General features: G+C 35.2%; 1 protein-coding gene across 3 annotated transcripts in view; it reads right to left on the reverse strand.

The window, feature by feature from the left end:
• Positions 1-306: 306 nt before the first annotated feature.
• ZC2HC1A (zinc finger C2HC-type containing 1A) overlaps positions 307-19,844 on the reverse strand; it is a 71,719-nt gene continuing 52,181 nt past the window's right edge. For 2 of the 3 annotated variants that reach the window (XM_067712013.1, XM_067712012.1), the window contains one exon: positions 13,767-14,144. In XM_067712013.1, coding sequence (XP_067568114.1) covers positions 13,979-14,144 — 166 coding nt within the window. In that variant the 3' untranslated portion in view covers positions 13,767-13,978. Of the gene's footprint in view, positions 502-13,766; positions 14,145-19,844 lie in introns of those variants that run through there. The other variant, XM_067712014.1, reaches the window with a different exon arrangement.

Consider the following 19,844-nt stretch of genomic DNA (forward strand, 5'->3'; position numbering starts at 1 on the left):
TAATTATTTGAGGAACATATAACATGTACATATATCCAAAATTACATAGTAAGTAATTTATATCATTTATTGAAAACCAGTTTAGTGTCAGACCTTGTGGCAAAGATTTTATACACATTACTGCTAATCCTAAAATTAGCCCTGCCAGATGGATATAATTACATTAACTTAAATACATTTCTCAAAATTCAGTTTGTGCGCACGGCACACCGCAGGCTGGTGCAACATCCTGCTGGCCTCTGCCGCCGCAGGCTCGCCCCGTATCTGCACCCCTCCCTCCCCCCGGCCTGAGTGAGCCAGAGACCCCGCATCAGCTGCTCCTTTAACGTCGTCCGTCTGAGTGAAGAACAGACACCCTCGGCGACCTACACGCAGAGGCAGGGCCAAATCCAAAGCTGTGCCCCAGGAGCTGTGCGAACAAAGAAGAGAAAGGGAAATCTCTCCCAGGAGCCTCAGGAAAAGCGAATTAAATCTCCACAATCAACTTGATGTACCCTGCATCTGTGGAATACATGAATAGACAAAATATCATCCCAAATTAAGGAGGTGGACTTTGAGAGCAAGATTTATTATTTTCTACCCTTTTCCTCTTTTTGTGAGTGTGCATGTGTATGCTTCTGTGTGAGATTTTGTCTTTCTTTCTTTCTTTTCTTTTCCTTCCTTCCTCCCTCCCTCCCTCCCTACTTTCTTCCTTTCTTCCTTCCTTTCTTTCTTTCTTTCTCTTCCTTTCTTCTTTTTCTCCCTTTTATTCTGAGCTGTGTGGATGAAAGGCTCTTGGTGCTCCAGCCAGGAGTCAGTGCTGTGCCTCTGAGGTGGGAGAGCCAACTTCAGGACTCTGGTCCACAAGAGACCTCCCAGCTCCACATAATATCAAATGGCGAAAATCTCCCAGAGATCTCCATCTCAACACCAGCACCCAGCTTCACTCAATGACCAGCAAGCTACACTGCTGGACACCCTATGCCAAACAACTAGCAAGACAGGAACACAACTCCACCCATTAGCAGAGAGGCTGCCTAAAATCATAATAAGTCCACAGACACCCCAAAACACACCACCAGATGCGGACCTGCCCACCAGAAAGACAAGATCCAGCCTCATCCACCAGAACACAGGCACTACTCCCCTCCACCAGGAAGCCTACACAATCCCCTGAACCAACTTTTGCCACTGGGCACAGACACCAAAAACAACGGGAACTAAGAACCTTCACCCTGCAAAAAGGAGACCCCAAACACAGTAAGATAAGCAAAATGAGAAGACAGAAAAACACACCGCAGATGAAGGAGCAAGATAAAAACCCACCAGACCTAACAAGTGAAGAGGAAATAGGCAGTCTACCTGAAAAAGAATTCAGAATAATGATAGTAAAGATGATCCAAAATCTTGGAAATAGAGAAAATGCAAGAAACATTTAACAAAGACCTAGAAGAACTAAAGATGAAACAAGCAACGATGAACAATACAATAAATGAAATTAAAAATTCTCCAGATGGGATCAATAGCAGAATAACCAAGGCAGAAGAATGGATAAGTGACCTGGAAGATAAAATAGTGGAAATAACTACTGCAGAGCAGAATAAAGAAAAAAGAATGAAAAGAACTGAGGACAGTCTCAGAGACCTCTGGGACAACACTAAATGCACCAACATTTGAATTATAGGGGTTCCAGAAGAAGAAGAGAAAAAGAAAGGGACTGAGAAAATATTTGAAGAGATTATAGCTAAAAACTTCCCTAATATGCGAAAGGAAATAGTTAACCAAGTCCAGGAAGCACAGAGAGTCCCATACAGGATAAATCCAAGGAGAAACATCCCAAGACACATATTAATCAAACTGTCAAAAATTAAATACAAAGAAAACATATTAAAAGCAGCAAGGAAAAAACAACAAATAACACACAAGGGAATCCGCATAAGGTTAACAGGTAATCTTTCAGCAGAAACTCTGCAAGCCAGAAGGGACTGGCAGGACATATTTAAAGTGATGAAGGAGAAAAAACAAGATTACTCTACCCAGCAAGGATCTCATTCAGATTTGATGGAGAAATTAAAACCTTTACAGACAAGCAAAAGCTGAGAGAGTTCAGCACGACAAAACCAGCTTTACAACAACTGCTAAAGGAACTTCTCTAGGCAAGAAAAACAAGAGAAGGAAAAGACCTACAATAACAAACCCAAAACAATTAAGAAAATGGGAATAGGAACATACATATTGATAATTACCTTAAATGTAAATGATTAAATGCTCCCACCAAAAGACACAGACTGGCTGAATGGATACAAAAACAAGACCCATATATATGCTGTCTACAAGAGACCCACTTCAGACCTAGAGACACATACACCCTGAAAGTAAGGGGATGGAAAAACATATTCCATTCAAATGGAAACCAAAAGAAAGCTGGAGTAGCAATTCTCATATCAGACAAAATAGACTTTAAAATAGAGACTATTAGAAGAGACAAAGAAGGACACTACATAATGATCAAGGGATCAATCCAAGAAGAAGATATAACAATTACAAATATTTATGCACCCAACACAGGAGCACCTCAATACATAAGGCAAATACTAATAGCCATAAAGGGGGAAATTGACAGTAACACATTCATAGTAGGGGACTTTAACACCCCACTTTCACCAATGGACAGATCATCCAAAATGAAAATAAATAAGGAAACACAAGCTTTAAATGATACATTAAACAAGATGGACTTAATTGATATTTGTAGGACATTCCATCCAAAAACAACAGAATACACATTTTTCTCAAGAGCTCATGGAACATTCTCCAGGATAGATCATATCTTGGGTCACAAATCAAGTCTTGGTAAATTTAAGAAAATTGAAATTGTTTCAAGTATCTTTTCTGACCACAATGCTATGAGACTAGATTTCAATTACAGGAAAAGATCTGTAAAAAATACAAACACATGGAGGCTAAACAATACACTATGTAATAACGAAGTGAGCACTGAAGAAATCAAACAGGAAACTAAAAAGTACCTAGAAACAAATGACAATGGAGACACGACAACCCAAAACCTATGGGATGCAGCAAAAGAAGTTCTAAGAGGGAAGTTTATAGCAATACAATCCTATCTTAAGAAACAGGAAACATCTCGAATAAACAATGTAACCTTGCACCTAAAGCAATTAGAGAAAGAAAAACAAAAAAAAAACCCAAAGTTAGCAGAAGAAATCATAAAGATCAGATCAGAAATAAATGAAAAAGAAATGAAGGAAACGATAGCAAAGATCAATAAAAGTAAAAGCTGCTCCTTTGAGAAGATAAACAAAATTGATAAACCATTAGCCAGACCCATCAAGAAAAAAAGGGAGAAGACTCAAATCAACAGAATTAGAAATGAAAAAGGAGAAGTAACAACTGACACTGCAGAAATACAAAAGATCATGAGAGATTACTACAAGCAACTCTATGCCAATGAAATGGACAACCTGGAAGAAATAGACAAATTCTTAGAAAAGCACAACCTGCCAAGACTGAATCAGGAAGAAATAGAAAATATGAACAGACCAATCACAAGCACTGAAATTGAAACTGTGATTAAAAATCTTCCAACAAACAAAAGCCCAGGACCAGATGGCTTCACAGGCGAATTCTATCAAACATTTAGAGAAGAGCTAACACCTATCCTTCTCAAACTCTTCCAAAATATAGCAGAGGGAGGAACACTGCCAAACTCATTCTACGAGGCCACCATCACCCTGATACCAAAAACAGACAAGGATGTCACAAAGAAAGAAAACTACAGGCCAATATCACTGATGAACATAGATGCAAAAATCCTCAACAAAATACTAGCAAACAGAATCCAACAGCACATTAAAAGGATCATACACCATGCTCAAGTGAGGTTTATTCCAGGAATGCAAGGATTATTTAATATACAAATATCAATCAACGTGATACACCATATTAACAAATTGAAGGAGAAAAACCGTATGATCATCTCAATAGATGCAGAGAAAGCTTTTGACAAAATTCAACACCCATTTATGATAAAAACCCTGCAGAAAGTAGGCATAGAGGGAACTTTCCTCAACATAATAAAGGCCATATATGACAAACCCACAGCCAACATAGTCCTCAATGGTGAAAAACTGAAAGCATTACCACTAAGATCAGGAACAAGACAAGGTTGCCCACTCTCACCAGTCTTATTCAACATACTTTTGGAAGTTTTCGCCACAGCAATCAGAGAAGAAAAGGAAATAAATGGAATCCAAATTGGAAAAGAAGTAAAGCTGTCACTGTTTGCAGATGACATGATACTATACATAGAGAATCCTAAAGACGCTACCAGAAAACTACTAGAGCTAATCAGTAGAATTGGTAAAGTAGCAGGATACAAAATTAATGCACAGAAATCTCTGGCATTCCTATACACTAATGATGAAAAATCTGAAAGTGAAATCAAGAAAACACTCCCATTTACCATTGCAACAAAAAGAATAAAATATCTAGGAATAAACCTACCTAAGGAGACAAAAGACCTGTATGCAGAAATTATAAGACACTGATGAAAGAAATTAAAGATGATACAAATAGATGGAGAGATATACCATGTTCTTGGATTGGAAGAATCAACATTGTGAAAATGACTCTACTACCCAAAGCAATCTACAGATTCAATGCAATCACTATCAAACTACCACTGGTATTTTTCACAGAACTAGAACAAAAAATTTTACAATTTGCATGGAAACACAAAAGACCCCGAATAGCCAAAGCAATCTTGAGAACGAAAAACGGAGCTGGAGGATTCAGGCTCCCTGACTTCAGACTATACGAAAAAGCTACAGTAATCAAGACAGTATGGTACTGGCACAAAAACAGAAAGATAGATCAATGGAACAGGATAGAAAACCCAGAGATAAACCCATGCACATATGGTCACCTTATCTTTGATAAAGGAGGCAGGAATGTACAGTGGAGAAAGGACAGCCTCTTCAATAAGTGGTGCTGGGAAAACTGGACAGGTACATGTAAAAGTATGAGATTAGATCACTCCCTAACACCATACACAAAAATAAGCTCAAAATGGATTAAAGACCTAAATGTAAGGCCAGAAACTATCAAACTCTTAGAGGAAAACATAGGCAGAACACTCTATGACATAAATCACAGCAAGAACCTCCTGACTCACCTCCTAGAGAAATGAAAAGAAAAACAAAAATAAACAAATGGGACCTAATGAAACTTCAAAGCTTTTGCACAGCAAAGGAAACCATAAACAAGACCAAAAGACAACCTTCAGAATGGGAGAAGACATTTGCAAATGAAGCAACTGACAAAGGATTAATCTCCAAAATTTATTAGCAGCTCATGCAGCTCAATAACAAAAAAACAAACAACCCAATCCAAAAATGGGCAGAAGACCTAAACAGACATTTCTCCAAAGAAGATATACAGATTGCCAACAAACGCATGAAAGAATGCTCAACATCATTAATCATCAGAGAAATGCAAATCAAAACTACAATGAGATATCATCTCACACCGGTCAGAATGGCCATCATCAAAAAATCTAGAAACAATAAATGCTGGAGAGGGTGTGCAGAAAATGGAACACTCTTGCACTGCTGGTGGGAATGTGAATTGGTACAGCCACTATGGAGAACAGTATGGATGTTCCTTAAAAAACTACAAATAGAACTACCATATGACCCAGCAATCCCACTGCTGGGCATATACCCTGAGAAAAACATAATTCAAAAAGAGTCATGTACCAAAATGTTCATTGCAGCTCTATTTACAATAGCCAGGAGATGGAAACAACCTAAGTGTCCATCATCGGATGAATGGATAAAGAAGATGTGGCACATATATACAATGGAATATTACTCAGCCATAAAAAGAAATGAAATTGAGTTATTTGTAGTGAGGTGTATGGACCTAGAGTCTGTCATACAGAGTGAGGTAAGTCAGAAAAAGACACATACCGTATGCTAACACATATATATGGAATCTAAGAAAAAAAAATGTCATGAAGAACCTAGGGGTAAGACAGGAATAAAGACACAGACCTACTAGAGAATGGACTTGAGGATATAGGAAGGGGGAAGGGTAAGCTGTGACAAAGTAAGAGAGTGGCATGGACATATATACACTACCAAACGTAAAATAGATAGCTAGTGGGAAGCAGCCGCATAGCACAGGGAGATCAGCTCGGTGCTTTGTGACCACCTGGATGGGTGGGATAGGGAGGGTGGGAGGGAAGGAGATGCAAAAGGCAGGAGATATGGGGACATATGTATATGTATAACTGATTCACTTTGCTATAAAGCAGAAACTCTCACACCATTGTAAAAATTATACTCCAATAAAGTATACTCCAATTATACTCCAATAAAGATGTAAAAAAATAAATGCTAATTATATGACACGGTAGAGGTGTTGGCTAAGGCTATGGTGGTAAGCATTTCGCACTATATAAGTGTATCAAATAAACACCTTGTACACCTTAAACTTACATAATGTTACATCGATGTGTTACATCGATTATCTCTCATAAAGCTGTTAAAAATAAATACATGAAGTGTCTGTTTAACCAATCTGATTGTACTTATATTCAATTTTTTTAACTCTTAAATTTATGTATCTTAATACATAAATATTAAGATGCATAATATTAATACATATATAATAATATAGCCTATAAAATTTAAATAAGCAACAGAGTTTTTAAGTCAAAGTAAATGCTATATCAAAAAACAGAAAGAAACTTTATAAAATATATTTTTCTTAACCATATTTGCTTAATTATCCTACTATCAGTTACTACTAATCACCGTTATTGACTAGTTCTGTTGTTTTGTTTAAATGGTAGCATTTATGTAACAGAAAAGTAAAGAAGACATAATTTCAAATAAACACTCATTTTTGATACTTAAAAAAAAAAATTCAGTTTGTGATTATCTAACACCATGCTTGGGATGAGGAAAGTTGTCTTAACTCAGTACATTAAAGAGTCCAGCTGTAGAATATGGTTTTAAGCACTTTTCAAAAGTGAAGCACAAGGTCATACCAAAGTCTACCTTTGAAAGGTTTTTTAGTTCAAATAACAGATGCCAGTCTACTTAGTTTAAGCAAAAAGGAATTTGTTAAAAGCTATTGGGTAACTCACAGAATCTCTGGAAGAGCCCGCTAATCAAGTCTGGCAGTTGTTCAGCCAGAAACAATGCCCAAATCATAATGAAACACTACTCCAGTGGAGGACAGTCAGCTAAAGTGCCACCATGGGGACATGTGACTTTAAATTTTCAAGTTAAAAGTAAAACAACTGGGCTTCCCTGATGGCGCAGTGGTTGAGAGTCCGCCTGCCGATGCAAGGGACAAGGGTTCGTGCCCCGGTCCGGGAAGATCCCGCATGCCGCGGTGAGGCTGGGCCCATGAGCCATGGCCCCTGAGCCTGCGCGTCCGGAGCCTGTGCTCCGCAACGGGAGAGGCCACAACAGTGAGAGGCCCGCGTACCGCAAAAAAAAAAAAAAAAAAAAAGAGTAACAAGTCACATCTTGCAATAAGGGTGCAATTTCTTGACTCTGCCACAGTCCCCTTCAAAGTCCTGTGTCTCCCCACCATCCTCAATAGAAAAAGATGCTACACAGCATCTGCTTCCCCGCATTACTTGTTTCAGAATCTGAGTCTGGTCCGTAGTTCCCAAGTCACATGACTACTCCTTAGCCACAAGAAAGGATGGAAAACTAAACTGGCAATGATTTCAAGGCAGTGAGATTCAATACAGAAAACTCACCAAACACAGGATTTTCAAAAGATGCTGTCCATAAACTGGACAAATGACCATTACAGATAGTAAGAAAATTTGTTTAAAATTAGATCAAGATAATTTTTCACTACTAGCTATGTTTTGAGCAGTGTTTAACTACTAGTATTGTTCAAAGTTTTCTACTTAAATTATAGTAAAGTATCTAAGGCAGTGAGTGATAAGTGCCCCTCCGCCTCATATCAGCTTTCTGGTAATGGCATCAGTGAGAAACAATCTTTCTAGAGATACTTGAGGGAGAATCATAACACTGTTTATCAAAAGTAAAGACCATGAGAATACAGTGCCTCACCAAGGATACAGAGCTGATCTAGCAGACGTGTTGCTCATTCAAATGGTGTTTTGATTTTGTCTATAGTAAGGAATAAATTGAAAAACAAACCTATTGTTTTAAATTTTCAAATTAACAGAATAGTATGTTTCCAAAGAGAATCACCCTTGAAGAATTAGTGTTCAAAATAAAGAATTTCTGATGTTTCTTGTGAGGTACATATGACTTTTCCCTATAAGGACTCTTAAGTTTGGGAAGATTAGTAAAAATGGAAATCTATTTTTAAAACTTTCTGGTTCTTAAAGTATTCTTCTTGATTAAAATAACAAGAAAGTAAGATAACTTAAAAAAATCTTTAAAGTTTTAAAGTATAGTAGGTATGTGAAAATAGATGTGAATGTTTCAAATACACACACACATACACATACACACATATACACACACACATACACACACACATACACACATATACACACACACATATACGCACACACACACATATATTTTTTTGCCCCCGCAGCTCAAAAATGGAATGGCAAAAAACAAAAAACCTCTAAAATATTTAGACCAGGTTTAATTTTTACTTTATGCTCTATAAATTAAAATTTCACTTGTATTCCTTGGACTCCTCAAATCACAGGTGATAAACAGTTAAGGGAAGGAGGGCTATACAAGAATATAATACGACTAAAATTCAAGAAAAATTATCTTATTAAAATTATACATAGAGTTGACAGAAACCACTTTCAGCAACAGGTATCAGAAACAAACTAGCTTAACTATATTACAAGGGCTATCATCTACATTTGTGAATGTCAGAAAACAAATGAAGATGAGGTAGTGATTTTAAATAAACGATTATCACATACAAGTGATTCTGAAAAACATAACCCTCATTTTTTAAAGATTAAAAAAGTATTATATATTCATTTAAAAATTGGCAATACAAAAAATATAAAGAATATGTAACATCACAAATACTTAGTAGAAACAAGGAAAATATGATAAGGAATATATTTCAAGCCTTTTTATTTGTGCAATCTTTTATATAGCTGGAATCATATTTTACACACATTCCCTATTTTAGGCTATTTGTCCTAATAAAACATAACCTCATCATGCCATTAAAAATTATTTGAAAGTGCTTTATTAACTTACTAATTTTTATCACTACAAATAGTAGTACTATTAAATGTATTCTGCATAAATATTTTTCTTTAGATTACTCCTTCAAGAAGAAATACATCTTAGAAATAAAATTACTGGGTTATGAGGCATGTGTATTTTAAAGGCTTTTAAAGTAAATTTTAGTCAACTTCTTCAAAAAGTATCATCAATTTATATCTCCGCCATCAGTAGATAAGGACATTTATCTTAATGCCCCAGATGGTTTTCAGTTTTATTATAATTTAAGATCGCTGATTTGATGAGTGAAAATCAGCATTTCATTGTCAAGTATAATCTACTAACCAATACTGGCAGCCTCCTAACCCTGGCCTTATTGTTGCAGATTCAAAACAGGCATAGAAACGGAGCAGATAGGAAAAAAAAAAAAAAAAAGGACAGTGAAAGTTAAAGTGAAGAGTTATGTGAGATAAGATTGAACAGCTGGAATTTTCAGTAACTTTTACTCAGTACTGATTTTCCTCAGTCCTCAGGACAGTCCACGTAAGTTCACATTTTACAGCTCTGACAGACCCCACCACACACATATCCTTCTCCACTGTCACTTGCCTTTTCCCCACTAAAAGGTGGTGCAGCTCTCACTTATATTCTACCAAGTTTTCTCCTAAGCATTGGCACAAGGAAGGAAAAAAAAAGAAAATAGGAAATGGTCAACTGTATGACTTGTGATAAGAAGCTTCAACGCTTAATAAAGCATTTTGTTGGTACTTTTGTAAGGAAAAGTTCCAGTACGATGAATCCTTTCACAACACTGTAAATCAACTATACTTCAATTTTTAAAAATCCTTCTTTTTGTCCTAAGTTGTAATTGTCTGTTTATATAACAGCTTTTCCAAATAAATTATCAACTTCAAGACAGGGACTAAATCACATTTTACTTATATCTCTTGATTCCTAGCATTTCATAGATTTAAGAACATGTAAAGCATTTTTTTAACTGTTTGGAAAGTGTTAGCTTTGTGCATCTTACATTAGTTGGTCTAACCACTTATTTAGCACCTATGTAAATCGATGTCACTTGCGTATGTTAGATATAATGTTAAGACTAGCTGATTGAAGGAAAAAAAAATCCCCATCTTAAAAGGAGACTGTAACTGTTATACAATTAAGATGAAATGTTAAAGTAATAGTGCAAGAATTATTTGGTAATGTGCATAAGTAATATGTTTGAGATACATAATTTTGCTAACAAAATTATGTGAGGTGTTAATATGAAATATTTCTATCAAAACCTGCCAGGCTGGTACCCAAAATGAGCTACACTAGGTTTCTTAAAAACAAACAAACAAAAAAACATATGGGATATTAAAATCATGACAAAATAAACAGCAAAAAACTACATCTTTTAAATCTCTGTAATTTCACGTTATCAAAAAAATATACTTATTGCTGAGCGGCCTTCAAGTAATAGCTGGAGGCTGGCAATATAGATTATCCAAAAGCACCCTCTAGTGGCAAAAAAGCAATTCACATATAAAAGCAAAATTGTATAAAAATAATGAATGTCATGACAATAACATTTAACTAAAAATTTTCTAAATGAAAATAAAAATGAGTGTGGCTACCATAAACTTTGTTTCAATGATTCTCCACCGCTCTATGCAATAACATAGTCAGTTGAAAAAAATCAACCTTAGTACTAAAAATACACTTACCATTAAAAAACTGAAAATATACTTAGCATATAAAAATACATATATCTGCAATGCTAATAAAGACATAAGAGTTCTGCTGACTTTCTGTAGCTATGTACCTATTCTACTATTTTTTCATTCCCTGAGCTTCTACTCATGGTAGAAAGTGTCCACCTCTAGCCTAAGGAAAATTGAGTGCAAATTAAACATGTCTAATCTGATTTTTTCACTAGAGACAGCTCCTGTTTAAAATTTTAAATATGATGATCTAAATCACTAAGTAGTCATCACAAATACTTTCTGCCATTCAACTGTATATTAACTAATTAGAAATATCCATAATGTTTCCTATCAACCTTGATTTCCCTAATGTTTTCAACTGCTAAATTTTATTGGCTATGAAGAGAATGTTTCTATGCCTTAAAAATCTTGTGAAGAAACATTTATAATGCTTTGAAGTTATAAAACATTTCAATTCAATAAAATAGTAATAATTTTTTTAAAAGCTGACAGCACAAAAAAACTGCCAAAGAGAACTCTTCTCATTAAAAAGTCTATATTCTGACTTCGAATATTTTCTTTATATTTCAGTACATTCCTATCTTTCTACCTGTTTCTGGATAAAAGATAAGACATCAGTGAAAACCAACTAGCATTTTTTTGCTTCATGTCTTTATTGAACAGGTTCAAAAATGAAGACATTATTTGTAATTAAAAAACAGTGAACAAGAGACAACAACAGCCATAATAATCTTACTTTTCCAAGCTAATAACTTTCAGAATATTACATAAGCAATTTTTACATTTTTAATTTATGCTTACAGTCATATTTTTATCCTACCACAATGGAAAATACTTGTGAAAATAAATAAAAATAAAATAAGTGATGCATAGATCAAGGAAAATTTCTTAAAAACTGAACTATTGCACAACAAATCAACATGAGAATAATATATGCAAGTAATATAAAAATGCATTTAAATACATTGCATCATGGTTCATAATTCATAAATATATTTCACCTACTTACTGTTTATAATAATCTCTGGGTTCTGGAATTAGATGATTTCTTACCAACCCATTTCCATGTAGTACATTATAACATTTACTTGCCACAGTAAAATTCAGTGAGAAACAAACATGTGCCACTTTAAGCTCATTCACCTATCCCTTCCTTGGGCAGACAAAAAATGTGATCTTTAAAAATATTTGAAAGAAGACAGTGCTCAATTCTAGATCAAGACAAGAGTTTGAAGTTCTTCTTCATATGATTTATAATAATTAGAACAGAAGAACAAACTATTGAAATGGAATCCTAATATGTACATTATTCTCCTAAATTTATTACAGCTTATTCTAGTTGATGGAATAAGCTGTAATATTTTTTTTGACTTTTGACCCTTCCTTTTGACCAATATGACTGAATAAAGGCAACCAGAAAAAAAATTAATAGAAAGGAAAGAAACTATAAGGTAAATAATTCCCATTCCTACTAAGTTATCCCCTGCCCAAATGGAAAAAAAAAAACAAAAACCCAAAACAAAAAAACTAATGAATAAAATTATAAAGTATATGTATAAATAAATTTCAGAGAAAATTATAAGCCACAAATTTCTACAATGATCCTTACAATTGATCAGAATCATAAATAAGAAGTTAGAAACTACCTATATAGATCTGCTTGTACCTTTATAATAAGATCAAGGCTCTGTTAGGTTTGATTCGACAGAAACTACTACTGAATTACTGAATATGGCTGCACAAGCAATCAAAGGTGTCTACTACTAAATACTATGTTACACTGAAAGTGACAATGACTAAAAGCGGTATTTTAGTCAAAGTTAAAGAGGAAGTATAATTACATTTTTGTGAATGTTTAATTACATAATAAATCAGCTATCCATTAAAGCAATGCATTTTCAGTGGCTTTTTATTCTGATGTGAATGGTGATCCAGTGTTTAACACTAGAAAGGAAGTATGAGTAGGAAAAATTAGATGTTCTCTTAACCTACCCATAACTACATATAACTATACTTCAAGTGACTAAAATTCAAATCCTTTTAAACCTGCATGCCCTGCACTAATGATTAATTATGGAAGTTACTGTCTATTAGGTGAGATGGTTTGTTTTAAAATCCATTAATATGATTTCTTCTAAATCAAGTACATAGATATAAATGCAAGATTTTGCAAGGAGTTTTTTGCATCTTCTATTAAATAATTAATATGCAAACTTTGCAAAAATGAAGTAGCAAATTAAAATTACTGTTCAGACATGAGTTTATGGAAAAGAAAGGAAAAAAGTGAAATTAGAAAGAATATATGTTCAACTAATACACAGTTAAAAAATCATTCAGCTATAACTAGAATGAGATACATCTGTATTTTCAGCCTTGTATCTCCAAAAAAAAAAATTGCATAATTGCATTTTAAAGAATTGAGCAAAGATCTCTAAATTATATAATCAATAATACACCGAGTAAAGGGCAACAGAGACCATAGGGGGTTTTTTCCCCTCTCCTTCTAAAAAATATTTATAAAATTAATAATTAAAGAGCTCTACAGAAAAATGACCTCACATAACTAAGTGTAACTAAAAATATTCTCTTCAGTTCCAAAATTCCAAGCATCCCATCCTAAATGATACTATCTGAAAATAGGTACCAATAATAAAAATGTTTATTCTGATTTTCTGCTCAAAGTAATGATCATCCTCAAGCTTAAAGGGCTAAGCACTAGTGTTTGAGAGTTGGTGGAGGTATGCTTAATGTGCTTTAACAACAACAGAAAAGTAATACCTAAGTTAATGATTCCACTTGAAATTATTTTCTGACTGATAAGTGAACATCTCCTTGTATGGCACAGTTTAGGTTGTCAGGTATTTATTATATACAGTATATGTACACACACATATATACACACACACATTACACAGCCAAAGGATTATGCTCCAAAAACTGTTGAAAAAAGTATTATGAATGATTTTAGCACAAGATCACTAGAGGAAGTGCTCTAGATGTCCAAGCAGCAACAGTCATAAAATTCTGGACTTAGCTCTTTTTCTGTTTGGATTCTGTTCACAGAACCATTCTTCGAACGCCACATTCGCAGCAGAACTTTGCCCATTCTACAGGGTATTTAGTCCCACACTCATGGCAGAATTTTGGTAAGTGTCCCACTGAGTTTCCTTCAATGCCTTTAATGTTTCCACCATTAAGTGAGGAGACATAGTCTCCATCTGGCCTGGGGAGGTACAGAAAGAGAGTAGAAACACAAAGTTCATGTCAGTAGTTTTCAATCTGTAAGCCTTGGGAAACAGAACATAATATTAAGTGTAACTAAAAGCCTGCTTAATCTCATTGTTAATATTCTTCTAGTTCAGATTAAACAAAATCCATGGGGTCTTTTTCTAACCACTCCATCATGATCCATTGTTCTATTTGTCTACCCTTGAATCAGTATCACACTAATTACTATAGCTTCACAAATCATTCATGCATTATTCTTTAACTTGTCCTGGCTAATGTTAGGCTTTCGTTCTTTCATATGTAAAGAACTTGTCAGGATTCATAAACTTTGTTTGAAAATGGCACAGAATTTATACACTGATTTAGGAGAGAATAGATAGCTTTATAATATTGAATTTTCTATTTTATAAAGAAGGTATATTTCATCTTTGAAGTTTTGTAATTTTCTCCATCAAAGTTAAACTTCTTGCTTGGTTTTTAAATTGATTCCTAAATACCTTAAGTGAGAGAGAGAGAGAGAGAGAGAGAGAGAGAGAGAGAGAGAGAGAGAGAATGTTTCTGAAGACTGCATTTTCTGTTTGTTGCTGATAAACAGATCGCAATAACTTTCAATATAATGATAAGAAAACCAGCAAATTTATTAAAAGACTTCATTATTATTTATTAATTTGTCTTTTTTTAGGTATTCTATATATAATCATAATATATATATGTAAATATATCAGTTTTGTGTCCTTATTTCCATGTCTTGTAATTTTAATTTTTTTTACTACACTAGCTAGATGAAAATAGAAATTATAGCCGACATTCTTGTGTTATTTCTGCTTTTACAGAAAATGCTTCTTACATGCCACCACTAAATATGAAGAGTGATGTAGGGTTCTAGTAAATCTAGCGTTCTTGTCAATTTAACGACATTCCCTTCTATTCCCAATTTTCTAAGAGCTTTTTTAAAAAAAATCAAAAATAGGTGGTAAATCATATATTATTATTTGACGAATATTTTTTAACCCTTCCATCTGTTGATGTGAAAAATTATATTAATAGACTTTCTAATGTTAAATCAATCATTTTCTGTGATGAATCTACAGTGTCATGAATTTCACGTCTGTGGCCTGGGTTTGATAAATTTCTTGGAGATTTTTATATGTATTTTCAAGTTTATAAGTAAGCCTGATCATAATTTTGCATTCTCTCATTAGTCTGGATATCACGGTTTCACTAACCTTTGAAAATAAGTTGAAGAATGTTGTTTTTCACCTCACTCCCCTGGAAAAGTTTGGTAGAACTTACTATATAAAACTATCATGAGCCCATTTTGTGTGTGTGTGTCTGTGTGTGTGTGTGTGTACACCGTATGTGTGTGTACGTGCACTCGTGCAGTGAGGAAGCAAGCATAGTTTAATTACTGATCCAATTTCTTTAATGATTATAGTTTCTAGTTCATTTGAAATAAGTTTTCAAAAGTTATATTTTTCTAGGAAATTGTGCATTTTATCTGTTTCAAGTTACTGGCAAAAAGTTGTTCTTATAATTTTAAATCTCTGCTGCATCTGTGGTTGCATTCCTCTTTTCATTCTGCATATTACTTGTACCGTCTCTCCTTTTTTGTTGATCCATCTTGAGAAGTTTATCATTTTAAATCAACCAACCTTCTCGTTTTGTGAGTCTTCATCATGTGTTATTCATTCACTTACTCATTTAAAAATATTTACTGGGAGCCTAGTTTACGTAAAGTACTCCTCTTGATCCTAGAGTTAAGAGCAGTAACAAAACAGATAAGAATCCCTGTGCCTAGGGAGCTTAGTTTTATGGAGAAGAAACAACATAAATAACATATATAGCATGTCAGCTAGAAAACAATAAAGCAAAGAGGACATGGTAAAGGGTGGCAGAGACTGGTCAGAGCCGTTAGGATTGCAGTAGAGGGGATGAAGAATGAAAGAGTTTGGAGCATGTTGTGACAACAAAGTAAATTAGAACAAAGGGCCTGACAAAATTCAACCTGATGACAGCAGGCTGATGAGAATTTGAATTAATTAAAGGTGAAGTACCACACAGAATCCTGAAGCTCCCTCTCTACCTCCTGCCAACAAAGATACAGAAGCCAAGATTCGGATCTACTGGTCTAATCAGGATCTCTTGCAGTTGCTGAGCACCATCCGGGAGGAAGCTCCTATTTGACCACCAGTTTTTTTCCTTAATGCTCTCCATTATAATCTTTTTATTTCATTAATTTCTGTTTTATCTTTATTATTTCATGTACTATTAGTTTCGATTTACTTAATTACTGATTTCTTCACCGGTCCGCCTTGCAAAATTCCTCCTCTTCTGGACACTTAACTCTTTCCCAAGATACCCCCTTTGAAGGTTCTTTTAGTCACGGTCTACAGCTGGTAAATTTTCGCAATATTTTTTGTCTGAAAACAGCTTTATTTCATTTTCATTCTTGGACTGACAGTAGAGCTCAGTGGTTCACAAAGAGATGTCCTTAATCTGGCAGCATCAGCATCACGTGAGAATTTACTATAAATGCAAACCTGTGCCCCACTCCAGACCCCACTGACTCTGAAATCCTCAGGTGGGGACAACGAGCTGTGTTGAAATCAGTGCTCCAGGGGATTCTGATGCACATTAAAGCTCGAGAACCACTGGTTCAGCTGGTGAACAATCAAAGGTCCACAGTTATTTTCCCTCGGCACCCTGAATGTGTGGATCGATTTCCATTGTCTATTGGCTCCAAGTGTTGCAAGCGAGCTCTGTACTAGCTGGGTGATCCTCACATTGTCTAAGTAACGTCTTTCCTCTGTGGCTACTTTTAAGACCTCCTCATGGTCTGTCTTCCCAAGTTTCATTACAATGCATCTACATGTTGTTTTCATTTCATTTGTCCTGCTTGGGACTGTTGTTGTTTGATTATGAGAACTCATGGTTTTCATTAATCCTGGATTATTTGCAGGTATAAATTATTCAAATGTTGCCTCTCACTCACTCTAGTTTCTTTCGACCTCTGACTCAACACATCATAGACCTTATTTTACCACCTATGATTTTTAATCTCTCTCACGCTTTCCTTCTCTTAGGACTACACTCTAGATAATGTCTTTGAATCTTTCCTCTAGTTCACTCCTCTCTTCTTCAGCCGGGTCTCATCTACAATTTAAACACCATCTTTTGAGGTTTTTTCCCCTTATATTGAGTTGTTTGGTTCTTTTGTAAAGATGCTCTAATCTTTTTTTGATAGTATATTATCACTGTCAATGACTTCAATTCCCTGTCTTGTTTCCTTATATACTTCAAACTGACTTATTTTACAAGTCATAATTATGATGATTTCAGTATCATAAGTCATGGGCACATGTGTTCGTTTTTTTTGCTTTCATGACTGATTCCTTGTTTCCTTGTACAGTGTGAAATTTCCATGTGTGTCCTGTAATTCAGAATTGCAAGCTCATGTTTACCTGTGAGAATCAGGAGGCCTGGGTTAACAGCATTTCACACCAGAGATGATTCCTTTTGCTTTTGCTTTTACAAGCTCCAAGGAAGCTCTTAAACCAAGAGTATCTAAGCTATTTTTTCAGTTAAGAATTTCTTAGAATATGCAGATGTTGTGCTTTCAAACCTTAAACTCATGGGAAGGTGCGCCTATAGTTATGAATTATTGGTGAGAATTCTCACATCCCTCTGAGCCATGGCTGAGACAGACAAGTTTCCTTGGAGTCTCTTATTCCTGGGTGGTAAAAAAAAATTGTTTTTCCTAGTCCATCCTTTCACTGAGAGATAACCCTTTGATTACTGTGAGAGAAGGGTTAACACACTCTTTCTCCTTTTCTGTGGACATATTTGACCTTGGGATAACTTCCTAGCTCTGTTTAATGAAAACCCAACATAGGCGAAATGCCAGCTGTGTTTCTAGGCAACGGTGTTTGTAAGCAGTCCACTGAAACTGGATATCTCCCTCAGGATAACCTGGAAGCTATGCCTATGAAACTGTTATATGAGATACTGGTTCCCTTTGGGGACAAAGGATTTCTCATTAAACTGTCCCTACACCCACCTATGAGAACTTATTCTCTCACACCTAAGCTGTCAGCTAGACAGCCAAGGAAGACGAGCTCCAGGACCGCTGCAAGGGCTCCCATGAAAGAGAAACACCTAACACTGCCCTGCTATTATCCTATATTTCTGTACACAATTCCAGTGACAAATGTAATATACTGTCATATAAGTATCTCTGGCTAAGTCTAAGAAGACTCCTTACTGAATCTTTCAAGAGTCTTGGCTTAGAGCAAGAGGCACGGCGGGAACGGCGGGAAGGGTAAGGAAAAGTTGTTTTTAACACTCCATTTTGTACAAGTCCAAGAAGTCAACTCCTCTCTCCCACAACGACCTTAAAACTCAAGTCTCTACATAGTGAAGATCACTGAAAACCTCAAATGTAGCTGCAGTGTGACAGTTAATTTACAATTTGACCTCTAGCTTCCTTTATATTTTCGTCTGTAGAAGTTCCCGTTACTTTTCTGAGAGCTAAGCTATACATTCAGAAAGATATTTTTTCTTTTTTATCCAGCATTTCTAGGTGTTTTGGGTGGGAGGGGTTGTCCTGGAAATGTAGTCTATCACTCTGCCAGAAAAGTAAATCTCTGAGAATTCTCTATCTGTTATGGTTATAATTATTTCTGTCTGGGATGGGGGCAGAGTATAAGTCAAGTGAGTAAGGCTCAAGCCTTCCTATCACATATAAAGCTCTAAAAAGTAAAAAAAAAAAAAAGAATAAGCCAAACATTTTTTAATGTGATTTTTACTCCTGCCTGTTGACACTTCTTTTGTCCACCTCTTTGGAAAGACAAAATGATCCTTTTATTCAATCATATGTATTTATTAAGTTTTCCATTTTATAAGAATGTTAATCTTATACTCAGCATTGATTCAAAACATGGTTCCACACATATACAACAACATAGTACAACCACACTCCAGGACTCTAAGAAACATAAGTTAACTTCTTTGATATTTAACATGTATTAAAACCTCAGGTGAGACAAACAATATTTCTTACAGAATCTAGCTGAAAAGACAGCAATTCACCAATTCCTCTATGGTCCTCATCTTATGCATAGGCATCACTCTTAAAACTTTCCAAATGGCAGATGCCCAGATCCCACTCTCCAAATTAAAGAAATCAAAATCTCAGGGAGGGACCCTGATGTGTTCATTTTCAGAAAGCTCCACAGATGCTTCTTTTTAATGGGCAACCAGAATGGAGAGCTAGCATCTTAGATACTTGAAAATCTATCCCCGGATTAAATCTGAATAATGACTATGTACAGGTTACATACTTACAACAAAAGCAGACAATATATACAGTTACACATAACACACACACATCACAACTGGTTTTGGTGAATCATAGGATGTCACATTATAGGCTTGCATTGAGGGCATCTTAAAAAAAACACCCTATGAAATCCACTGCCATATTTAGTATGGATTCAGTAGGGATGTTAATTAAGAAGTTAACAATTAAGTTATCCAGTGTCTCCTTATGAGAAATCAAAGGAGAACTTTTGAAGCCTCAGAACTAGTTGTACTTTCACAGAGAGAGTGATTTATTTTTCTGTTTTAGACATCATGAATCATGTAACTACTCCTATCCTCTCCTGTACTTTGGCTCCTAAAACAAAGTTCAAACTCC

This window comes from Pseudorca crassidens, chromosome 17, assembly GCF_039906515.1.
Source record: "Pseudorca crassidens isolate mPseCra1 chromosome 17, mPseCra1.hap1, whole genome shotgun sequence".
Classification (NCBI taxonomy): Eukaryota; Metazoa; Chordata; class Mammalia; order Artiodactyla; family Delphinidae; genus Pseudorca; species Pseudorca crassidens.